Genomic DNA, 27,123 nt, shown 5'->3' on the forward strand with positions numbered 1-27,123 from the left:
TCTTTCCTTACGGGAATTTTTCAAAAATCAAAAGCAAAATGATAAGATGTCTATATGTCATTTGCAATAGATTTGCAACAATCTAGTGTTAAAGCATTTTGTTACCTGCAAAATACTATTAAAATCAAAATGGTAATCGAAATTAAATAGTGTCTTAACAAATAACGTTATTTTAACTGCATTATGTACAAAAAGTCCTTTCGTTCTTATCAAGATGAGTTTCTGCAGATCTGTGTAGTTGTATTTTACCAAATCTCCAAGTCGTTATAGATTTTTAACTTAATTGCTATATATTCTAACAATTACACATCGTTTCTCAAAAATACTTGAGCCAACCTGCATAAAAATATTACGTTCTGCTCTGCCCGCGTTTCTGTGAAAACTTGACATTCTAATAACCTTTCTCGAAAGGTAGGTACGTGAAAAATTAGACCAAGCCACAAGGTGGCAGGAGGCCAAAATTTAGACTCCAGTGTTGTTATATATGTACGCCACTGCGTTGTCTTGAATTGGTGGAATTCGGCGCGATGACGAGTTGTTGTTGTAGAAATGCGACGATTTGCGCATACTGGTTGATGAAGACATCAATGCAATAGTTTCGTAATAGCGTAGGCGTCCGCAGCAGCGGCGGCTTTTAATAATGGCCATAAAACCTCTTCTGAATTTCTTATTGAAGTAAGCGTATAAGATGGGATTTATGCAGGAATTCGATGCTCCCAGCCACTGCGCTATCGGAGTGGCGATGGGGAGAATATCTTCCTCCCAAGATTCAATATTACCTCCCAGTTTAATGCGAGCAAAAATTACGTATAGTGGTAACCAGGAGAGCACGAATAGTATTACTACCGCGACTAGCATTTTGACCACCTTCACTTTGGATTTTTGCTGCATACGTTCCATTTGTGCGTCTTTAGTATCAGTGGGAATATTTCTTCTCCATACTTTAATCCATATCAAAACATAACACATAGTTATTAATATCATGGGTAGAATGTAGCAAAATACCATATTAGCTATTAAAAAGTATAAGGCCCCATTCATAGAATCAGGCCATACTTCGATGCAAATTTGTACTTCAGGAGCATCACTAAATATTACAACTAAATCGAAAAAAATCGCCCACGGCACCGTAGTAGTTAAAGCGATGAACCATATAAGAATGATCATTATTCGAGCACGTCTCTTCGTTATCTGACATTTTAAAGGCCACCATATTGCCAAGAATCTGAAATAGAAATAAAATGATATTACTTCAATTGTCAGTCTTATACCTACGAAAACTAGTTTCATTTTCGCTTTGCACATCACACATTTAGTAGGCCAAGTGTTAACTAGTGTTCCATTTTCAATTGTTACGAGTGTTTGAGAACTGTTATTTTAATTCCTTGCTCGGTGACTATTAAATAATTAATTGATCCAACTCCGCATTACTTTATATTTCATTAATTTTGAAACGCACCGTTATATAAAATTAATTAAGCCTAATCGACACCAGAGCGCACATGAATGCACCTCGTCAGTCGCTCTAATTGCTCAAGCTTTTCGTTTGCCTCGTTTTCTCTAAACTAAATAGAGATAAGGCTATCAGATCAAAAAATCCGATACAACTGAATACCGAACGATCCTCGAGATCTTTGCGCATACATCATTTTTACAACACACCTTAAGCCCCTTAAAAATCAAAAATCGAATTGCGCATGCACAAAACAAATTTTTTGATCGGGATCAGTTTTACTTTTATTTGAGGTGCCTACATAAAGAATTTCATTTAAATATCTTAACAGCAAAAAAAAATTGGAATTGCGCAAAAGCAAAAGTTGGGTTGCGCATGCGCAATTTTTTTAATTCATCTGCATAGTTACCTGAAATTTAAAAAATATTTACTAACACAGAAAACCGGACATTCATATGTTCTTTGTAACATAACAAGAATTATAAAACAAAACCTTTTTTGGAGGTTTGGGCAGTTTTTGGGCTGTAACTTTTTAGCCCGTTAGTCTACGTAGCCGAAAAACATTAAGCGTAACAGACGATGAAAAATTTGTCATTAGGTTTTTTATTGTAATACCTAAAATCACTATAACTCCGTAAGCACATAGGTACATATTTTTTATGTAGATTCAAATTTTAAAAATAAAAGAGCATCATTGCATTTAAAATGTGAAAGTCGCCCCCCCCCTCCCCCCTAAAAATTTGGAAAAAGAAAAATGTAAAAAAGTTCTCGCATCATATCGTTATTGTCATTTAAATTTCACATAAATCATTTAAACCATTTTCGAAATATCGTTTTAAAAACCTCACCCTGTATAAAAACCAATTTCGTTAATTTGCAGGAGGAATCAAATTGATATGACAAATATACCAGAAACTCTGCTCTCTCGAATTGCGAAAATGTCGACTTCATATACACCTTTGATTTGGCATTATTTGTTGCACCCTAACAACCCTCGCCTGGGAAACTCCATTTGCAGCTCCCATCGATTGACAACATTTTAAACAAAATTCTGTACAAACATGTCTAAAGACGATTTTTACAAGTTTTCCTTGAATACTTGCTGGAGCTAATTAAGTTGTCAAATGAATGGAAAGTATAGTCAGTGGTATTCCTAGCACAAGTTATTATTTGCATAGATTAAAATAATATTTTGTCTGCATTATTATACAATACAAATTTGATTTTTTCGGTACATTTGTAAAGAGAAATTTATGACCTTTAGCCTTTGTCACTTGATGGCCTGGTTGATGGGGTCATATTATAATTTTAAAATGGGGATAGCTGGGGTCCGGGTGTGAATGCTAAAACTAAGGTAAGCCTCCCATTAAGCTTTCCCCTAGCTGTCTGAACGTATGTGTTTAATTTTTGTTTTTTTTTAAATCACAGGTTAATTTTGAATATGTTTAATTTTAGGAAATAACTCGTATATCGGTTATGTCTATCAAAAAGGTAAACACTGATTTTGATTTTTCTAAGTACCTAATGGTGCAGTGGTGTATTCAAACAAATATTTTTTGAAATAATAACAAAATTTGTTTACATAAAACACCCTGTATATTTTTTATATTGATTGAGCGTGATTTGAGCTTTTCAAAAATATATTATTTTTAAAAACAAGTGTGGTTATTATTTAAAAAATATCTATTGTGCAAAAAAAGCTACACCACTGAAATCTAAATAAAAGATCAAGATTCGTATTCACCTTTTTGATAAATTTAGGCATATCCGAAATACGAGGGATGACCAGAAACTAAACATTTTCAATATCGCTCTGTTAAATCAAAATTTGACATGGGGTTCATTTGTTTCGTCAAAATGTACGGAAAGAGCGTGAAAACCGCAAATTCAGATGTGTAATAAGCTAATAACGGCACTTCTCCTCCCGGCAATTACAACGAAATCCGGACATACTGTTGACGTTCCCACTTCCCATAACATTTGCTCAGGCATTTACCTAATTCCATAATATTAGTAAAAACCTGCGGTACACGATCTGCACGAGATAGTATGTATCAGAGACTTGAGGTACACTGTATTCCGTATAACTTCCGTTGCACGTCATCATTTTCTGTGACGTAATTTAAACATTTAAGTGCAACGTAGGGAAATGCTGCCAACTGTTGCGACTAAAATAAATTACATGCTTAATGTGTTGCCTAACAAACGAAAGTAAGTTTACGTTGGTACGTCGTTTTGTTCAGGTAATGACGTGCAAAGGAAGATATACGGAATCGACTCGTATACGAGTACATTTTGTATTACCTTGCCAAAGTTTAGGTTGTTTACGTCTAAACAACCACTGTAAATCAATGCGTGCAGGGAATTCCATAAGTTCCGGAGGAACTTTTATTCGATCATTCGAACATTAGAAACAATGTTAACAGTTATAGATGATTTCCATTGTCTAACTTCCGATACTTTGTCTTCTTTGTGAAATGCGACGTATCTATTGATATTATTAGTTAGTTGGATTTTTCGTTACTTATATAAATTTGGGAAAATAAGTTTGAATTTAGTAAACAATAATTATCAAGTATGTTCTGTATAATATTTTAATGGTTTACTATGTGAATACTGTTAATTGAAACCTATTTTAGGATTATGTTTTATCTCAGATAAGCTGGGGTGGGTAACACATTGTCGTGACATTAGGCCAACGATGTGAATTGAAAATGTAGCGAGAGATTATCACGGACACGGAGGAAAGTTGAAATGAATGTAAAATGCTAGATAAGCACTTAAATTAGCATACTGAATTCATGGCAAAGTTTTTATAGTGAAAGTGAAATAGTAGACCTATTTCAAATGTGTAGAATATTACGCACGCATCCTTTTATTGCTATTTTTGTTTCCGCCATCTCACACATTAAAAGAGGGTAAAAAAACTGTAACTATAAACAGACGAGTTGTGGAGGGTATGGTGGGTATTCAATGACCTTTTCAACAAAAAAATCACATTTCAAGACCATTCAAAATTCAGACGAATCTCCGTTAGTTCACGGTATATGCAGAGAAAGATGTAGGTAAGTCATTAATAGGAACTAATTATGGGTCAGATCATTCAATTCCTCAAATCCGACAATCTACAGTAGGTACCTAAACTCACCCGTGACGTAACTCCTCTATGTAGAGGTGACGTATTCGCTTCAATGGGTTCGACTGGCCATCTCATACAATAAGGGCCCATGGAAATAAATACCAAAATTGCGTATCTGCTATTATCAACAATTCCATAAGAAATCTTTCGGGAGGTAAGTACCTTCACATCTTGTCCGATTTATAGTAGCGTGTAAACTAGCCTTTATGTTAACATTGCCTACGCAGGGTCTTATGCAAACAGTGGTGGATTTAGCATTTGGTCTAGGGACGGGCGCATACAATTGAATATATTTATAAAAAAACATTTATCACACGTATAAAAATAGAACTTTTTTGGCACAATACATAACATATGGAACAAATAACTAATTCTTAAGAAACTAAGAAAAGAACAAGACAGAAAATGTCTAAATGACAAAGTCGAGCTTTCTTTTTGTATGTGCAAAGCGATTTTTTCCACTTTCCTCGAAGTTTATTCAATAGGTATTCTTGCACGATTATGGCATTGTGCGCGCATACACCATCTTGTTAAAACCAATAGTTTCCAACTTTTGTTTTTTTGTGTCCCGTACATCGTTTTGTTCGTAAAAAATGCTACTCAATATAGTATCTACTTTTTTACCGGCCATATAAAAATATAAAGTTGGTAATGATTTCTCCAAAATGAAACGTCTCAACGGTGTCTTCTAAAAATCAATAAGTGGCAATCTGTTCAAATAGCATCAGAAAAAAATAAAAACGAAATCGGCAAATTTCTTGTCTCCAATTTGACCATTTTCATACATTATATTGTTTCCAAAATCCCCATTATATACATCCTTATCTGGAACACAGTGTATAGCTACACTTCACCCAGAAGTTGTGCTAACGACGGGTTATCCGTGGTCATTTATTATTAAAGTTAAATGATCAATTAAAATGATATCGTCTGCGACGGCCTGAAGAGCAGGTATTAATATATTTAATTTTAAATTTGATAAGTTTCAGTTATTAAATGATCAAGAATTGGAAATTGGAATATACAGTGATATTTATGTTAAGAAGTAGACATAGGGATTTCCTATAGGCATTTTCTATGTCTATTTTTAAATGATAAAGAGGCTTCTGAAGGACCTAACTTTATGCAACCAAAATAACTACCTACAACAAATGAAGATCTGCCTGTCATATTAATTAATTTGAATATTATCGCTTTGACTTCCCTATTCTAATTTCGGTTCGTGTGCGATGTATTCAACTAAAGAAAAACTTGATATTTCCAATTGGTATAGTGCCGGTAACAGTTAAAGAAGTTAAGGAGTTAAAGAGATTTATTTTTGTGAATCCAAAGCAACAATAATCAAATGAATAATTAATATGACAGCGAGATCTTTATTTGTTTCAAGAAGTTATGTATTATGGTTGCATAAAATAGACACAAAATTATGACATAGGTTTCAAATCGTTCCGATTGTAAGGGGCGCTGAGTTAAGTTGGCACCCCATTTAAAAAGTTTAAATTTCTCCAAAGCGAAAGGCGCACAAAACCTTAGTATAAGCGCACAAATCAGCGCAAAACTATAGTATTAGCATTTCGTTTATAAATACAATGGTATTAGTGCCATGTCGGTACGAGGATGATGGTATACTAGCATTAGGTTGGAACGAATTTTGATTTTCTCCGAAACGAAAGGCGCACAAAAGTTGTGGATTGGCGTACAAATCGGCACAAAATTGGCACAATATTTTGGAGAGGTATCAAATTGGAGTGCCGATTCAGGGGTACTAACTTAATCCACCTCTTAGAGTGGACCAGAAAATTTACCAGAAACTCTTTCTAATGAATAATGATTACAGGGAGCACAATACGCTTATGAAAACTTGTAAAGTTTAATTTCATCCCTTAATTAGCAATATTGGCACAAATAGACTAATATTTGCGCCATGTCTTTAGTTGATCGATGATGAAGTTCGTTTCAAATTATTGTCCCGAGCTTATTCAGTGCTTTATGTTTACAGGTACAATATCAACCGACTTCACGTAGATGAATACACTTTTGCGATAAAATACAGGAGAAAGCAAGCTATTCACTAATTATAGCAGATTGTATATGGTTTAAATTAATTTAATCGATCCAGCAGTGACCTTCCCAAAAACATTACGGCTGAACTAAACCCCAACAATTTATATTACCAGCTGACATTTGGACCCTTTATCGGATGCTGGTCGGCAGCACTTTAAATGACCACGGACATTAATATACGTTTAGTTAAAAAGCATATAATGCGATTTGACAATTCATGCTCTACCACAAGCTGTCAAATAAAGTTCAGAAACAACTAAATAAATATCAGTAGTAATAAAAGCAATTCTCCCTTTTGTAATGTTTATAATCTCAATCCCATGTCGAATCGTAGGCATTCCAATTTCCAAACCTGCAAATTGAAATGTTTCGAGTGGGCACTTAAAAGTTTAACCTCGTTTTAAGAATCGAGTGCAGTGCCCAGTGCATAATTGAGATTTATGCCATTTTCAATTTGACCCGTTGTTAGAAAGTGGACAACCACTGCCAAGAATTTTATTAAATTCGTTTATGAAAAAGAAGTGGCTGATGGAGTCAGGAGTGCATGGGCTAAATAAGAATTTTATAATCGGTTCATGTTATGTAAGTTAAGTCACTACACGAGCTTCACATTACATTTTAATGTATGTTGCAGAAATGATCTTGCAACATCTGTTTCATTTTAATATCCATACAGATACAGCAAAATTTTGTATTGAGGGCATTATGTATTCAGACTCTGAATACAATCGAAATTACCTTTGAGCAATTTAAATTTAGAATTAGAGAAGTTCGTTACACCTGCGACCGCGCCAGAAACGTGCAGAAATTAAAACCCGTAATTGTTTTACAAAAGTTGTCAATTGTAAGCCATGACCAAAATTGCAGAAAATGTTAACGATAAGCAAATAATTAAATGATAGGTGATTCGACCCGTAAGGAAACTACACTAGCATTTATGAATCCACTATCTACCTATAGAATTCAATGTTACCTACAAATTCCCTTGGGCTTTCTTGTCTATTATCATCAGAATGCAACACAGTTTAACTCAATGCTTTGCATCTAATTTGCATTTCAGTAATCTTTCCACAGATTAAAAAGAATAATGAACGTAATCAACCTCTTTTCTGAGCAATTAACTAAAGTAAGATTAGTACGAATTTCTTATTTTCTTTCGCAAAGTTCTTGCCATTAAAATGTAAAATGAGTTAAATTACTGATATAGATAATGGACAAAACGTTTCGTAACTTATAATCTTCCAACATCAGGAAGACGGTTTATTAATGGACTACTGTTAGGTAAATGGGAAAATAATCAGGGCGCTTTTCTCCGAAACGGAAGGTTCTTTAAAGTTTATTGTTGTTCCCAGTGGCGGCTCGTGGGTTCTGAAAAATGGGAAGCACATGTAAAATCTTACCTACTATTTTTTATACATAACCTGATTCTTTTACTTTTGAAGTTACAATCACTTTTAACGACAATTTATTTTAATCTTTAATCAAAATACATTTTGTATACTTCAAATTCATGTCTTGGGCATTGAGATAATGCTCTTAATTTTGTTTCCAATGATCTTGGTGCATGAATAACCATTTTCACATGGTTTGATAAAAACCCGCCAAAGATGCATCAAATTCATGTGTTGGTCATTGAGATGATATTCTTGGTGTTTTTCCCAACGATCTCAGTGCATATCCTAACGATGTTGACTTGTTTTGATCAAAATCCATGTGGTCGCCAAAAACAGATAGATCAAATTCATGTTTTGGTCATGGAGATAATACTCTTGGTCTTTTTCCAATTATATTGGTGCATAAAATAATAACGGTTTTGACATGTTTTGATAAAAATCCATGTGGTCGCAAAAAATGCAGCATCAAATTTATGTCTTGGGGATTGAGATTATGCTCTTAGTTTTTTCCCAACGATCTTGGTGCATGAATAATGATTTTGACATGTTTTGATCAAAATCCATGTGGCCTCAGAAACAAATAATTTAACATGTCCTATAACTTTTATTCCTGTTGAACCAGCCCAATTACATAGTGTCCCACATAATGCTTTTTAGTCTTTTGATCTGACTAGAGCTTGGTGGTGTAGGTTAATGTAATGGTCCACTCGCGGTGTTGTTTGTATGTTCCCTTTTAAATCTGGTGGTTTTGATCCACTCGTGGTACTGTTTACTGATTCCATCTCCAAATGTTTCGTTGTAGTCATTCGTCCAGTTCGATAGGTTTCTTTGGGAAAGCTTCTTTCTGTCATAAGACTGGTCCCAAATAATAATACAAAGGTAAGCGATCTAAATATTGTAAGAGAGAACAATAGTTGTTCGCTGATGATGACAGCCTTGCTGTCGAAACGCGTTCGAGGTTTTCATATATTATTGTGATTTATTGGTGTTTTTGTTTTTCTTTTTCAAGTTCACCAGCCACAAGTAGTTCCAATGCTTCAAATCCTTTGCTGATTTTATACATGAGAAGTGAGAAAATCTCTTCTGTGGCACATTTGTGGGTTAAGTGTTTAGTATGAACGGTAAATGAATAAGAGTTAATTTCCAAAATGTTAATTAAGGAAAAGCCTAATTATTTCCTATTATGTTATCTCTGTGCTACCATGTACTACATGCAAGATATAATTTCAATAGAAAAAAATAATCGCACTGCTGGTTAATTAAGTACGCTCATAATTTTAATTTAAAAGAATCAGAATTAGTAAAATGGAACACTAAAAAGGTGCTTTTAGAGCAAAGAAGGGCGTTCAATTGAATCGTAAACTAATCTTGGAGGTGATTTCAGCCAATAACTTGCAATGTTAAGTTCAGATGCTTCTCTGAAAGCAATTATTGTATTCACGTGTATAATTTTGCATTCATACCCGTAGTTTCCCAGATTAAAAATTGAGATGAAATTCATTGTGTGGGATAGTTTCGATTTTCTAGTTGCAGATGGTGCACGGCTCATCGCTATAACTAATGTACCTCCATTCATTTCATTGATGGATTAAGCTGGGTAACAACATACGTGCTACGAGTGTGATTTTCCGCAATAAATTAAGAGGCTTAAAACCTTTATGTTAAAAACATGGCACACAAGTTTTATCAGTGTACCAGTGGTTAAATGTTATAGCTTTGTCGTTTTCAAATAATTACAAAATCTATATCTATCGAAAATAGTAACAAAATGAATAAGAGGTATCTATAGTGCGATTCACACGTACAGTTCAGTATAGGTCTGATGGAAGGTAGCGTTGGCAAATGTGTTGTTGTTTCACAAAAGACCCGTGTTGGAGAAACTGATTAGCATAACAATGCTAGGTGTCATTAAGTACCGATTACAAATCAATACAATACATCTATTTCAATGAAAGAAGCAATTTCGTTAAATTTGAACAGTAGAAGCAGGTATAGGAGTGACAACACTGTGTAATTTACGTTCATAAGAATAACATTGCCCTATGAGTTACATACTGAACTTTAAGTGTGAATTGCACTACAGGGTGGTATTTTTAAGTGGACCATTAGAAGTATTTCAGAAACGGTTTGAAATAATCGATCAAAAGGAATCGTCTAAAAATATGTTAAAGATGACCACTTTTCCGGTTGTATCAGAACGGTACCGGAACTTTCTTATTTCAAATAGCACTATCTTTTCTGATGGCATTTTCGAATTCCTCATAAAAAATTAGTATGTCTATATGGTTTCGAAGTTATTTGACGTTTTTGAGATTTTTCACAGTTTCAGAGGTTCAGTAAATTAGCCAGATCACTGTTGTCTGACAGCTTAGCAAAATGTTTTATCAGGAATAGACAGCTAAAAGTCCACGCTATCAAATGTTATTAGTCTGATTTTCAAATGTGATTCGAAAATAATACGAATAAGCGTTCAAAGTTGATAATCGGTTTTTGGTGAAAAACACGAAATTTTTAAATGGAAACCACATCTTTATGCATCAATGGAAAGAGCATTAAAAACGGATAAAAAAATGTACTTGCAAAATTTTTCTTAAAAAAAAACTAACAAAAAACTGTCCACTTTAGAAAAATTACTTACTTAAATTACTAGTAACCGTAATTAAGACTGCATTGTATTATGAAATCTTAGAGATACGCAAAACCAAACTGTTCATAATGAATATGATGAAGGAGGCCTATTAAGTCAATCAGAACTAGTAAACTTTCACGTTCATTCAAAATTACTCTAAAAGAACTAGAATTGTACTTTCTCTTTTAATTGCTCGCTGATAATGACCCCTTTGTTTCTTGATGTTTTGGTTTCAGTTTTGTTACGTCAATGGCACATGTTTCCAATACAGGTTTATAATATTGCACACTTTTATTTCACGAGCTCTTGGTGTAATAGCTTGTTAAACTAAAAACTGACAAAAGGTTTTCGCCTTAAGCGAGTAACTATAGCGCATTTTACATGCATTGATCAGTAATTCCCAAAAGGTTACCTATACAACGGACTATCTATGTGTACAAAGGAAAATAAGTTATGGCACAAATCTGTGCATGCACACACCTGATGTTTAAAGTATGCGATATGTTTGCCTTTACTAGAAGAATCTTTGGTTAAAATTCAAAAAAATATCTCTACAAATAAAAAAGTTTGCGCATGCGCACATCTGATTTTTACAATATGAGATATGCTTGTCTTTCATAGATGCATCTGTGGTTAAAATTTCAAAGAAACATCTCCATCAACAAGACAGTTGACATTGCGCAGTCTCGGCACGCGCACATTAATCATCAAGATTCTTGGTTGAGGTGCCAGAGCTATTAGCTACCGAATGCAAAAAGACCGAACTACATATCTTGAAAACTGTAGGAGCAGTTAACGCCTAGGGCGGACGGAGAAAGTGGCCATAATAACGCATCCCAACATTTGCTAGAAAATGCATTAAAAAGTTGGCAACTGCAAGCTCAGTTCCTATAATTAAAGGTTTACTCTTATTAGTTGTGCCTGTAAATGAACTTCCACCGCACAAAAAGTTCAGAATGTCTTTATGAATTCAACAAGAGCAAGCCAATGAATTTAAGAATGTAATGATATACTCTTCAGTTCTGTTTGTATAGCAGTATAATGTCAAAAATTAGAAAACTGGGTTTTCACATGTATGAAGCCATGACTCTTTCTGAATAGGTAACTGATTTTGATGGTCATACATGCCGTGTATTCACTTACTCCAAATTTGGACATATGGTAGCGGCTTTCGTTTTGAATTTACTCGTTAACATCTCAAATCATTTCTATAGGATATAACGAACAATGAATGCTAGGAGCGAACCGAGAAAGTTAAGATTATTCTATCGTTGCGTTGTACAGAATAATCAAAGACCCGTCGTACCTACTCGTACACGATTTTAACGAAACAATTGCAATGAAGACAAAGTTTGCGTAGGGAAATTTTCGAGGTCAAATTTATCCAATTATTGACATATTTCTTAATGAGTGAAGCAATAAACTTGGCCTTTGCCTTTCATATTCCTTTAGCATTAACGAAGGGAGTTTTTAATTGTATTATTACTGTAATATTCACCTAAAGTACTTTGGGTTTTGATGTTTATTGAGCTTGAGGAGTTTGAGAACTTGAAAATAGTGACAGAATTTATAAAGCCGGTTTATATAATTAGTTCGTAATGATGTTATCTGACTAGATTTGTTTGTAAGGTCGACGTTAACAAACTGACATCCGTGCACATCTGTTCCCAGGGTATCGTGTCCAATTGTCTATTCTCATTTCACAATATTGCAATTTGTAGGCTTTTTTTATGTCGGGAGCTTACAGGCTATACCGCAATTTTTGTCGGTCTCAACTAGCATGGAACCACGATCTTTTGTTTCAATATACAGTCAGGAAATGTTAATGCCCCAGTATCTCATTCATTCTTGGTAACTATAGGTATGTCCATCCAAAGATGACAAAACTGCTATTTAATTTTGTTGGAAAACTGGCCAAACGCGTTACCTTGATCTCTAAAGCCCGTTTTAGGTGATCAAATTTGTACGTATCATTTATAGGTATGTATTTCTACAAGTAGGAATACATATGTAATAGTTATTTATTCTGCATTTTTTTATCCGCACTGAAACATGTCATCTATGGTGTTAAATGTAGGTCGCACTCGTTAGTTTTAAGTTTTTAAATACAAAACAAAAAAGTACGTTTTAAAATACTAGCAACAATATCTTTACCTTCAATGAAAAACAGAAAAATAATTGTTTCAAGAAATTGAAAACATCACAATGGCCCGTATGAATAAAAGTAAGCAAATGCTTATACTTGCAAAATTGAAAGTAAATACTCGTAACTGCCCCTTCATACTGGTCTGTTTAGCATGGTTTAGCAGCGCTGCACTGCGCCCTGTCCTGCTGCTCAGCAGCGCTGCTAAGTCACCCAGTGTGAAGGAGTACTTACGAGTATTTACTTTGAATTTTGCAAGTATAAGCATTTGCTTCCTTTTATTCATATGGGCCATTGTGTTTTCACTTTTGAGTGAAATATTAAGTCCACTTAAATTTCGATAAAATAGTAATAATAACAGTATGTCTTTCAACATCTACCATCTTGTGATACTTGCCAGATGTTACAATTTTATTACTGTTTAGTCTTTCAATTGCTATTATAAACACATTAGATACTTTTGCATTGCATGGTTGCACGCTGTTTACTTATAAACTACCAAAGTATAACATATATAGGTAAGTTTACGATATTTCTCAATTCAAAATCCCACTATCTTAAAACGGTTTATAATGAGCTCCTGTATTGTTCGACGATGAGCCCTTTGCAATTCCTCAGTCGTACGATTAGAAGATGTAGTACATACCTACGAAATGGTTCGTACTTAACATGAACGTTTGGATTGTTCATTGTATTGCAGTTGACAGTCGACATGTACAAAGAAAAGAATGTAATGGAAATTGCGAAATCGAATAGTGGACACGAAATGCTGCTTTATTATAATCGCCAATCTGACTTTTATAGGAACTTTGAACTCGCAAAAACTAAAACTTAGCAAATGTAGCGCATAAATCTTTCAAAAAAAGAAGTAAAATTTCCATAAACAACAAAGACATCAACTACAGCTGAGCTATACCTACATAACAACCAATATAAATATAAAGTTCTTTCGACCTAGAATTGCCGATACCTATATTTCGCGACCATGAAACTTTCCAAACTTGAATTGGAAGGATGATGCAGATTCCACTTAAAAAGTGGCCATAAATTTTCTAAAATCGGTACTAGAACTACACTGCAGTGAATAAGTATGCTATCCATGCTAACTTCTAGGTGAAATAAAGGAAGGGATCTCCACGCAAATGCAACATTTATAGTTATGCTTATAATTCAATGTTACAAGAAAAAGATACAAGGAAGACTATACTGTCCTTTAATTTTTTGCTTGAAATAATGAATTTTTATTTAATCTTAATTACGAAGTATTAGTGGATTAGTAGAGTAGGTCCCCTTCTCGACCGTCTCATCTATTTCAAAGCGAAATTAATAAAATTAATACAAAATACTTAATTAAAATATCCAAATCCTATATTATCATTAACACTTCCTTTTTCATTCCGTTGTTCAAAGCTAAGTTTTATCCGTTTGTTGTAGATAAAGAACCAGAGAGACCAGATACAATCAAAAGAACGTGGCGTTTTATATAGCAAGTGATACGAAACCTTGCAAGTGCTTTAAAGGCCAATATTATTATACACGCGTTTCTTATAAGTAGTATTTTTAGCGCACTTTCCAAAAGAAAAATGAACGCTATTATCCGCACTTTGTCCGCCTGTCCGATTGTCTGTCCGTACCACTACTGGGCGACTAGCCCAGTTTAAGCTTTTTGCAGAAGTAGAAGAAAGGTAGGTGCTTGCAAAATCCAAATGCAAAAGCCTATTATAAAGAATATGAAAAGTTGTTGGTGTTACTTAGCAACCTTTAAAGCTCGGCGTGCTTTAATCGCCTTTTTTCACACGCTCAAGCGAGTTTTAAAGGGCGATTCTGATGCAGTTATAACAAAAAAAGAAAATTAGCACTAATTTATGATAGACCAGGTGTCCAACATAAAAATGAACAGCAGGAGAATGCGGATGCCGTAAAAGTTAGAAAGCTGTATTGTATCGTAATTTTACGAACGTAAACTATAAAAGTTGCGAGGACATCTTCAAAAACAGTAATAACGAAAACATATCCCATGCTGTTCATTTTCATCTGGGAGACATTGTATAGCTGATTTCTCTACTTGCTCGATTGGCTATATGTTCTTAAACTGTCCCATTTTAATAAGTCATTTTGCCCCCCCCCCCCCTCCTCTTTTCTGCCCAATCAGTGGAATGAAAAGTAGACAAGACTAGGCAACACAGTGTAGTCCTCTGCAACGCCAGGCGTGTTATTGATGATTCGCGCACTTTCGAGAAGTCCATTCGAGATCGAGGTCCGCGAATTATTTGCAGGTACACTGTACACGCATTTACAAAATTTCCCTTGCTGTGTGGCGTCACCATTAGTTAAACAAGAAACGTTCAAGCGTGGTCCTCAACGGGGAATATTTTTGTCCAGTAAACACGGACAAATTTTTAATTGGAACCAAACCAAAATGTAAGAACGGAAAAGGATTTTACATCAATTGATTTGCGGAAATCGTGAAAAACCTCGCAAATATGACCAAGTTCATCGAAACCTAGGTTTCGCAAGCACTTGTTGGATAGGATTTGGTTACTGGTAAGATAAAACCCAATCAATTGAAGAAGAAATACTGCGCAAGGACAATACGACTAAGCGTGAGCATTTTTCGTATATAACATGACAAGAGAGCTCAATTTTAGATATCCATGCAAGCTCTGACAGTTTTTGAAATTTACAGTCCCTGCTCTAGCTTTTGTAGAAGAAAACGCAGGTTACGCCATTGCTTCGGCGTTTCTTCGTCGCTGCAGGCCTTGATATAAACCATGAACACTACAGCAGGTATAATTACAAGAACTGGTAAATCTCTTTTTAATTTTGCGTATTGGTTTTCCCAATTGTGGCAATTGGAACATACCTATTACTTCCTTTATATCAAGTGAAGTTTTTACCTCTATTTTGTCAATTTAGAGTAAAAAGAAAAGGATTCGTTGACAATAATTACAATTTTTTGACTTTCGGTTTGACTGGAAACTGTTTAATTTAAAAAAAATAGAACATACTGTTTTTTATGATTGAATATGCAATAAAAAACCACAAGTACTATTTAAATGTTTATGGTTTATTTTTTTACTGCGTTTACGTGGGCCTTTTTTGTCAGTGTGTAACAAAACTGGATCAGTAAAATAAGAACTTGTCTTGAAAAATTAACCTTAAAAGCCAGTTTTTATTTCTTTTTAGAGAAAAACGAGATTGAAGATACCAATTTGAATTATTGTCTCTTAAGATTTCCACAATATAATATGTAATGCATATTGGTTTTACCAATTTTTTTAATTATACCTACAAGGCCGTGACGAAGAAACGCCGAAGCAAAGACGACAATGCGCAACGCCGTGCGGCCCATCCCACACGAATTCCCGCCCGAGAGTTACACTTCAACGTTGCCATTTTAGATACTCTATGGTTGGTTGCCAAGTGGCAGTAGGCTTCCGATTATCATTAATTTAGTCGGTGATCGTACGTAGAAGCACGTAGAAGTTTCAATTGAGAATACGCTTCAATTACGTCTATAGGAAATGCGAGTTAGGAGAATTCCTTTAGCTTAGTTTCATTCGTCTTTATACTGTTTGGACGTCAGGGTTAGATTTGTCACGTGTTAGGGGCAGGTTGAAGATTAGGGCAGGGTACAAGTTAGGGCATATTGTAATTCTGATACGTAGGTAGCTAAAGTGTAACTTTTCATAAGTGTGGGTGACTTTCATTTGAGATAAATTCATATTATATTTATGAATTTAACAAAAGGTTACAATATTAAAATATTACAAATAAAATTGTTAAAAAAAAATTTACCGTACCTATACTTAAAATATAAAAAACTTCATTAAATGCTGTCTGTTGCGGTAAAGTGCCTAAAATACAAGCCGCATTTCCTTGCTGAACAGCTTTACTTTGTTTTAAAAATTCAAAACAACGTTTCTCTTGTGTTTTTTCACAATTTTTTTAACTAATTTCTGAAGTAATTTTTTGGCAGATGGACCCCAAGCGCCAAGTGTTTCTATACCGAAAGGGTAGAAAATAAAACGGTCTAGTAGATTACTATATTTTAGCATCTTTTTTTTCTGCGGATTCTGCGGCGGACCCAGCACGAACGTTTGCGCTTGCACTCATTGGCCCAGCAAGTATGTTGGTGGCAAACTGTCAAATTCACATCAATCTCTTTTGCAACATTGAGAACAGCAAGAAGCAGCAAACTATTGATCAGCTTTTCAGATCCAAGAAATGCTGAAGTTGGTGGTACATAGTTTATTTTAATAATATTCCTTGTCCTGTCTGGCTAAACTTAAAAATTCCATTTTTAATCTCATTCCATTACATCGGTACCTATAGTATTGTTGATCTGTTTCGAGTTTATGTAGGTATTCAAATAAAACTCTAGTCGCCCATTTCAATTTTATAATCGTTTTTAAATTAAGGGCGAGGTTTGGCAGTATTTTAGGACGGAAAAATGTCGAACGAATTCTGTTCCACTCTCTGATATTGAGCAGTGAAGAGCAATGAACCCATAAATTTTATTTGCAAATGCGATCTCTTCTGATTGAGAGGTCTATCGCATAACTTTTCATTTTAGACACGTTGAACGTATGAACTGTTGACACTTCTGAAGTTTTAACTGTTGCAGACAACTTTAAACAATAACAGCGGTGAGAAAAGGGAATGACGGTCGTAAATCATTTTGGCGGCAACACGTAGGTGTGAAGCGCAAGGTTTGTTTTATAATTAAGGTGCGTACTAAAGTAATATATTACGCAATAAAGGGAAAAATTTCAAGAGGCCGTAGGTAATTGCAACACTACACTTTTAAATTCAATATTAGAAACCATTCATCAGTCTCGGTGAGTTAATATGAACCCTCGGATTTGTATTAAATCTCGTGGGCGTATATATAAATCTTCTAGTCGAATAAGGAACTACAAGTAAATTTATTTGTGGCGAAGACCATGAATCAGTAACTACCCGGTTCTGTAAAAGCGTAAGTAGATTAAGGGAGCTATCCTAAATAAGTTTTAGTACCTACCCTCCTATCTTAAATATACAAACTTTTGGCTTACCTTACCCTACATTCGTGCGATATTATAAAGAAATCCCTTAAAATTGAATTTTTACTCAATTCTTGAGGCCGCGTGCGAAGAAACTTCATACGTGCGTCGTTTAGATTTCCGAACGAGGACGGTTTACTCAAACGCAAAAGCGGGCGAAGGGCATCCCTTAAATGCACAAGGAAATTTAATCGGAAAATGTATTAAATTTTGATTATAGTTGCTTTTGACATACTGACGTTGTAATTAATTGACGATAGTTTAGGGGTGAAAGCTGAAAGCATGATATACTGCAATACTAGTGAACATTCACGGTTCGATGACTACAGTAGTTTCGGGCTGTAGGAACGGCAAACATTTGTTTTCGAAGGAGTAGATTCACAACATTATAAGGAAAACGGCGAGATCGGCAAATAAAATGAAAAATAATGTCATCGGTACAACTGCAATCAGAAACCACCGTGTGCCACGGGCTAAACATACAAAGAAATTACTAGGGACAGACCGTTCAAATTTGAGCTGCGCCTACGTAAATAATTATATAGGCAACCAATCGTGCAATTTGACAAGTTTCACCAGGCATACGCTACCAGTTGCATTTATGCAAATGACGTCATCTTCCTACAATAAATCCAGATTCCAGACCCTCATTAGCGGGTATTAAACAACAAAGACAATTTAATCTCATTACAAAAGTAACTCATTTATGGCATTTCAACTTTCTCCTAACGTTTTGTGATATTTTACTAATACTGGAAACCTTTGAATATTGAATAGGAAATCAAAGTTGAAAACGTATCCCTACTACATATATAAAAAGATTACTAATGTATTACTTTCTAAGATAACATTCCTACTTACTTCCTATATAGGGATTTAAAATAATGACTTTTTGAGATTTGAACTTGGGTAATGAAGGGAACAATTTCCGAAACAAGAAAAACTGGTCTTCAATTTTTGTGGTCCATAGCACAAATTTATTTAAACAATTATGACATCCGACCAAACTATGGCCCCATAGATTTCTAAATTTATATGATAACGATTTGCACAGGTACGCGGATGTAAGAATGGTACTTTTCTTCAATTAGATGGACAGTTTTCGATATTTCGCATGACTTCCGCAATGTAGCCCGGTATTTGCTGCAGTTTCACCCTTCCCTCATTTATCAAATTATATATCTGAATTCTGATCTAATTTACAACAAAATAAATGACTCATTTTTCATTACAAATAATGTTTTAATCTGAGACTTGCTATAACTAGACTGCGCTTAACCTTTGAATATAAAATTATTTATATTCAAAGGCTTAACGTATCTAAGGTGTTGTTGACACAGTATGCAACACACAATGCACCGCGGGGCAAAAATCGCAGAGATGATCAGCAATATAATGAAATAAGCTGTTATTTTAGATGTTCCGTTCATTAATCATTCTCGTGATTAGCTCGAATTAGTGAACAGATACATTTCTGTTGAGAATAAACCAATACTCGTGCCTATCAACATGTACTCTGTCGATAAATTTTTAAATAATATGCTGATTTTCAACGGATAAAAGTTTAAAGGGCCAATGGATCAGAGCCATTCGAAGAGAAAAATTTACTCTTACCATAGTGTATCTGCGGGGAATGAAGCCGATTTTCTAAGAAAGGTACCGACGAAGTTGCAATACCGAGCGTTTTCGACTTTCCCATTCACTTAAAATAACGTAGAACTATTATTCGACATCCTTTACCAGCAAGATGACGGCAGTACCTACCTATTTACCTATTAGGTATAGACGTAACTAAGTACTTACTGGTACTAAGTATATTTCAGGTTTTGTTACAAGAAAAATAGCTAAGTCTAAATGTTCCATATGTGCAGATGCGATATTCGCATCAGAGAGTCATTCAACGTTTTTAACTAGAAAAAATCGTGGAGGATTGTTGCACGTATCAAGCGATGTATTAAAAATTTGCCAAATTGCTGAAAATGTGTTCAGGTTTTTCATTCAATCCACACCACACCGCGTTGTATACAAAATGGCAGCAGTCTAAGAAAAATAAATAACAGTTACAGCCCATTTGGGTTTTTGGATAGGCATATATTGAATCAAAATCCGCTAAATAATCATATCTTACCACTTACATCTTTAGTTTTAAGAGTATAATTATTTTCTCATACGTGTTCACCACCAAAATACACATATAAATCAAATTAGGACTAGCGTAAGGCAGTTATATAACAATTTAGTTCAAATAAAATACCAATAAATTCGATTAAAACAGTTAACAGCTATATGTTATTTTTTTTTGCTACAAAAATTTAGAATAAACATGGCTAAAGCAAGCTGCAGAACGTACGTCCGCCCCGCGATGAACAGTTGGTTGCCTATCCTATCTTGACAACAGGCGTTTATAGTAAAATCTACGTTACGCGCGGTCTAGTTATAACAAGTCTCTGGTTTTAATAGATTTTCGGAAATCGTCCAATTCCAACACGACATTCGCCTGCTTTACGAAAATAGTTTATTTGGCTAGCCGTCAAACCTATGGCGGAATTATCGAAAGCATAGGTAGATAAGAAAATTATCAAAGTCCTCGTGTGAGATCGAAGGGAGGTCAGCGCATTTTTGTGTGGCAGATCAGTATTGTATTAGCCACCATCAACAAGATCTTATCTCAAGCTACCACATTCCCTTTGTCGGTACCCGCTTCCGGCGTCCCGTTCACTCACAATTCGTATTTAGATGAATTTTGCTAAAAACCCTCCACAAAATAGTTCTCAATTTTTGGGGCACTTCTCATAGCTCTATTAGCGAGAAAGAGAGATCGCGATTCGATCTTTCAGAAACAACATTCGCAGAGGAAGATACCTTTTGGGCGCCCTAAGCCAACTACCCCTCGAAGACGTGCGCCTTGTAAAATGAGGTTAATTTCGTACCCAGAACAAAAACAAATTTTCGCCACGCAGTTGTTGTGTCCGTTTACACGATCTTTTCAACGGCACCAATTTGAAAACAATCTGAAAACTGAGGGTGGAGTAAAACTTCAAACTCGAATTGCGGTTGAACGAGACGTCGGAAATGGGTGCCGGGAAAGGGAATGTGGTGGCCCCCGACAAGATCTTATTGATGGTTGAGTTTGGGGGTCACTATAGACTCCCGTCTGTCCTGGAAAGGGCACATTGAGCGAATTAGCAAGAAGGCCACTGCATGTCTATGGGCATGCAGGAGAGCTTTCGGCTGCACATGGGGATTAAATCCTCGACTAGTATATTGGCTTTACACTTCGGTGATAAGGCCGATAATATTGTACGGCGCACTTGTATGGTGGCCTGCAACGCGCAGGGTAACATACAAGAAGCAGCTGAGTAAGGTACAGCGACTCGCTTGTTTGGGAATCACTGGAGCCATGAAAACCACGCCAACGTTGGCTGTGGAGGCTCTTCTGGGACTTGAACCTCTACACTTATCGGTAGAGTCCGAGGCCCGGAGGGCTTCCATAAGACTAAATGATTGGTGTGAGTGGAAGGATAGAGGCAGTCTCGGACACGGGCGGATCTGGGAGGAAACTCTTAGGTCCGACCCCTTCCTCGCAAGAAGGGACGTGATTCGAGCTACCCTACTTGAACCGAAGAGGTATAAAGTCATTCTCCCGAACAGGGAGCAGTGGCTGAACCCAGATCGTCCGTTCCTCAAACCTGAGGGGCTCGTGTGGTTTACCGATGGGTCCCTAACGGAAAAGGGAACGGGCATGGGTATACACGGTGACCGGCCGAGAGTAGGCATCAGCCTCTCCCTTGGCCAGCACAGTACTGTGTTTCAGGCAGAGGTGCTAGCCATCACGACCTGTGCGCAAGAAAACCTCCGTAGAGGTTATCGTAACCAGCATATATACATATGTAGTGATAGTCAGGCGGCGTTAAAGGCTCTGTCAGCTGACAGGGTCCGCTCGAATACGATGCTTGACTGTAGGCGAACCCTAGATAGATTAGGTGAGTCTAATAGGGTAAGCTTGATATGGGTGCCGGGGCACTCTGGAATAGGGGGCAACGAAAGGGCGGACGAGTTGGCTCGCGAAGGCAGTAGTGGGGTCCTTGTCGGGCCTGAGCCCACCCTTGGAATTGCTCCCTCAGTTGTCAGGGTCAGGATTAAGAACTGGGCGACCAGTCAATTCCAGGCTCAATGGCAACAGGCAGCTGGACTCAGACAGTCCAAGACCTTTTTAACAGGGCCTCTTGGCAAATCTGAGTCTTCTAAGCTTCTAAACCTAAACAGAAGTCAGATTAGGAAGATCGTCGGTGTCTTCACGGGACACTGGATGGTCAACTATCACCTGCACAATATTGGGCTTGTGGAAGACCCTGCGTGCAGGTTTTGTGGTGAGGTAGAGGAAACTACCGAGCATGTAGTCTGTTACTGTGACGCTCTGATCAGGGACAGACATAAACTCCTCGGTGACAGTTACTTGGAACCGAGGGAGGTGAGGAAACTAAGGCTAAACAGGGTCTTATCCTTCATTGAAGGGAACGGGCTCTAAGCTTTGGTTGTTTAGAGAGGGGGTTAGCACAATGGGCCTTTGATGAGCCTAAGTGCTGCCTGTAAAGGCTCCCCTGATAGAATAGAATAGAATAGAATAGATGGTTGAGTGGCTAATAGAATACTGATCTGCTACACAAAAATGCGCGGAAGTCCCTTCGTTCTCACACGAGGATTTTGAAAATTTGTTACTAACGACATGATGAAATAAAAAATTATCACTTGTAATAGGTACTTACTAGTACTTTTTATTTCCGGAAACTTTTCGGGCTCACAAATATTTGAACTTTTGGTAAAATCTTCGTGAGCAAGAAAAAATGTCTATTCAAGCACGTGTGGTATTTGGTAAGAAAATTTCACACCATAAGTGACCCTCAACGAAAAAGTAACGTTTTATGTCAAAACATTATTACCTTTTTACAACAAAAAATTGCCGATAAATTCCTTGGGTCCATGGAAATGTGACACGAAATCCGCATTTTATTGGTCGACAATATTTTTGATGGAGGTTTTCTTTGAGATTTGTCACCTAAAGTATGTAAGAAACAAGATTATCAATTTTTATATGAACAGTTTTTTAACAGAGCTTCAAGAAGGTGCCGAAAACAAACACTTCGTTATGTTTATCTAATACATCGTCCAAATTGTACATAATTTTTGTGTAATCGATATTATTAAATTGTTTTTTGATAAGTAGGTAACAATATACCTACCTACATCAAATGTATGAAAAAAATGTTTTGAAACGGTTCTAAAAAATGAAAACATTGTTACTCCTGAATATTACATTTATTGACGTTGTGATGTAACCGAATTAGCCCGCTAAAGTTCGATTTAAATATTCCCGAAACCGACCCTGGCGCGACGAAAAAAAGTCCAGATTGCGCTTTGTTTCGTTTCCGTGCAACACGTGTTTTTTTCTTCTCTGCTCTACATTGAAAGGGGCCATAATTTACAATAAAAGTGTCAAATATAACGCTATGCGAGGGAACTTAATGATCCCTATCGACCCGAAGGTCGATATTAACAATTTTCGTCTAGGATTTGTTTAAAAAGGGGAGATTTGGGCAGAAGTATTTGCGCTTTTGTTGAGAGCAGAAGTAAATTTTTACGTTTCGAATAGTGGAGTGCAGCTTCGACAATTACAAAGGTGATGTACTCGTTTTTTTCTCTACGTCTATTGCATCCATCTAATAAATAATAATATGATCGTGTTCGAATGTTGTTTTCCAATTTACAGTACTCCTTTGTTCCAAGGGCTGGCTACATGAATTACTGACCGATTTACGTGTTTTTATTTATATTTAGATACTGTATGTTCCCTTAGGGGCGATATTCAATACAAGTATGCAGAACTACATTTTAATTTATAATTGAATTTATTGCAGCACCTTTCGCTTTTGTTGGCATGAATATGTTACTGTTTATGTACAGGGTGCTTTATCTGGGGGCGAGTGACGTACGTTAGGTGGTTGATTGTTACATATTGCACTTGGCATTGAGAATTAATTACGTTAATGTTTTGCCCCGACATGTTTCTTTGTTGTTGTTGTAATGTGATGCTATCGTTATGCTCCTACTATTTATTTGAACCGGGTGAGTATGATTATTAATATTTGGCGGAGTGACTTGTTTCGAATATGTACTGTGCTATATTTGATATTGATATTTGGTACCGATATTTAATATCTCGATTTGACGTAGCAGAGGCTGGCTAAAGTTCAGAACTGACATACGCAGAGATATATACTTATTTTATGTACTGTTTTTTTGTGTCTTCGAAAAGAGCCATCTTGCCGATATTGCTAATCAATGCGTTGAGTCGATCCCTGATGACATGTAGTGACCGAATATTGGTTTTGTGTCAGTCTTTGTTTGCCAGTGCAAATATGTCAACTGCCAACGCCTACATAAATTCTATATATTTTGTTTATGATCAACGATGCTATATAATATAAGGATTGCTCAATTGCTGAATTTTTTCGCCGCGTGTAGTGACGTCACTATTTATTACAGTTCAATACTGCACGTCGGCGTCCAAGCATTTTTGTTGCAATATAGCGAACACTTATACACACAGTTATAACGCTAATGCAAAAACGTTGACAATTTAGCAAATTATAACTGTCGATTCTGACAGCCAGGTCCGTTGGTGACGTCACATATGACTTAAACGCGGGCAACATATAGGGATCGAGCAATCCTTATATTATATAACATCCTTGGTTTATGATTATGTATGCGTGCGAGTTTGCCGCTGGTGGCTCTGTTATTTTTGTTATGTCATGATTTGTCTTTTGATTGGTTACTGTCAGTACTCATGGTAGAGAGCCGGGAGTTCGGTAATTTATAACCCGGCACTTTATAACTAGAGGGTTGGACTGGCCCTAGAGATGTGTGAATGAAAGAGTTGGGGTCCCGATCAGTCGTACATGAGGGCGCAGGTAAGTCCCGGCCTCACTTGCGCAGGGATCTGCTAAAAGCGCACGGCGTGTTCCCGTTGTGCCCTTTGTTTTTTTTTGTATCCATTGGGGTATCCTTTCTGTGTGAAATGCTCTTCTGAGAGGCCAACTCCTAGCGATTTCATACAATGTTGACATGTCATGACCAGAGCAACTAAAGACTACTCGGTGTGGGATTTGGACTGATCATCCAATATCCAAACTTATTATGTGCATTTATTGTACTGTTTTAATGATTGTTTTTTGTTATGTGTATGAAATATTGATTCTTTAGGAATTCCAGCGGAGCCTGTGATTCAACATTATATTAATTTACTTGACAACCATCATAATATGCATTCATGCCATTACAGATAACTAATTTTGCTATAAAGTTCAATATTAATTTTTTGGCTGGGTTTTTTCTTGGTCAGTTCTTTTTTTCCCAGCCTATTGTTATATTTGTACTCGGTAAACTACCATTTCCTAAATTTAATCTTGCAATGCAAATTATTTGGATTAAATCTCCGTTTTTAAAGCATGTACTTGTTTTATTTGTATTCCTTACTTGGTCCTCACTCCGACAAGCAACACATATCTTGTAGCGACTCTTAAAAACACAACGTAGTAAGTGGTCCTATTATTCGGTTATTCAAGTTAGGTAGCTTTGTCTAGACGATCACGTGCTATGGGGTTCAGTTAGTTTGGGAGGGAATGTTTGAATTTAAATCTTGAGTTGCGCAGTCTCTCGGGACTGGCCTGGGTACATTACAGTAGCGTTGCTATATGCAATAGCAGCTCCAACAAATCGAAAGCAAATGGATCGCGCATTCAGTTTTTTGCAAATTTAGTCTAAGGTTACCGTATCCAGGATCTTCAGATATCTTCTGGACTGGAGGAGGGCCTGCTAATTAGCAATGTATATCATGTACTTTATGTAATCTCTTATCTTTCACAAATGGGAAAAGATTGGATTTGCTTTGAAAGCTACTTGAGATGGCCATTGCTTATCGAATGTTGTATTAAATTAACGTCAGATTTAAATTATTCAAACTCGGGAGTTAGTTCCTCTGATTGTTAATTTTTGTATATTGTAGATGTGATGTAAAATATGTTTAGCGTTTTCTGCAGTTAACTCTCTGGCTCTAGATTTTCCCCCTATATATAGCCTCAGTGATTCGGAATTTTCTTCAGCGCGGTTCTTTTGTCCGATGAGTTCGATAGGGGAACACGACATACCTTTGGCTGTAATGAATTCTGTCTAAATTTGGAGGAACCCTTTTGGCTTTTTGATTTATTTTACATTTTTGATCAATTATTCAATAAACTTTCTTTTGCTTTTCAAATTCAATGTGTGTTATTTATGTTCCACCTTTCCGATAATAAGCTTGGGTACCAGTGAGTGCAACCTGGTCTTCCGTAACGTAGGAGTTCCGGTCACGGTTGAGTGTTTGTATTCCTACGGTGATGTTCCGAGTTCTTGTTTTTTCGCGCTTGTTAGCGCAGAAGCTGTCGACTTGGGTACATCACAATATAAAGGAAATTGTATGATAAATTGAGTACCTACAACATAAAATTAATTGATAATTAGTTGATTACACGTTGTTAATTGCACCGCCGCGCCGGGGAACAATAAAGGTGGCAAACATAATGGCTATAGCTTAATATCCAGATAGGAACGCATTTTCCTACAGATTTTTGGCTCCAAATGGTTTGGTGATTTATTTTCCTTGCGCACTAATTTTATTCGTATTTCAATGTGGCAGCGCTAGCTAGATTGTTATGTAACTAAACATATTTCAAACTGGAATACAAATCAACTGGAATGTCTCTAGGTACCGTTGATTTATAACGTTGATCACTCGACCGGACAAAACAGATTACTATAGAATTTTGAGAATAATTACTTCCCACTTTTGAGATGCTTCTGTCGTCTTAATCTTAAATTCACTACTACATAAGCAACAAAATTACTTTAGCAGCAATACTGATGCTAGCCATCTAACGCGTATTTCTGTAAAGGGCACTGTAAGGGTATCTATTTTAAATAAAAGGTTATAGCTAGTTTGAAATTCTTGTACCTACATTTTGTGCGTTCTCAAAGTTCACAATCACTTCTTTGTGTAGTGGTGGTTCAGCCTATACTTAAATGTATGTATGTGCTTACAATAAACTTTAATGCAAGAAAACTCACCTGTCTAGAGATACCGCAATTAAGCTGTATACAGATGCAGCAACTGAGACACCCTGTATGTACGGAACTGTTTTACACATCCACCATCCAAGTA

General features: G+C 36.1%; 1 protein-coding gene across 1 annotated transcript; it reads right to left on the minus strand.

Moving 5' to 3' along the window:
* LOC116165108 (neuropeptide SIFamide receptor-like) lies at positions 1–27,123 on the minus strand. The gene is made up of 2 exons (XM_031479404.1): positions 27,030–27,123; positions 1–1,225 (listed from the first exon to the last, which is right to left on the minus strand). Exons 1-2 carry the CDS (start codon positions 27,107–27,109, stop codon positions 463–465), a joined length of 843 nt encoding a protein of 280 aa, XP_031335264.1. The 5' UTR covers positions 27,110–27,123; the 3' UTR covers positions 1–462.

Source organism: Photinus pyralis, unplaced genomic scaffold, assembly GCF_008802855.1.
Source record: "Photinus pyralis isolate 1611_PpyrPB1 unplaced genomic scaffold, Ppyr1.3 Ppyr1.4_LG2, whole genome shotgun sequence".
NCBI classification, from domain to species: domain Eukaryota; kingdom Metazoa; phylum Arthropoda; class Insecta; order Coleoptera; family Lampyridae; genus Photinus; species Photinus pyralis.

Bases quoted from the DNA above. Each gene is read 5' to 3' on its own strand.
- LOC116165108 (XM_031479404.1), bottom strand. From the start codon at position 27,109: ATGTGTAAAACAGTTCCGTACATACAGGGTGTCTCAGTTGCTGCATCT. The intron at 1,226-27,029 runs GTGAGTTTTCTT...TTTCTATTTCAG, and splicing joins ATTGCGGTATCTCTAGACAG to ATTCTTGGCAATATGGTGGC.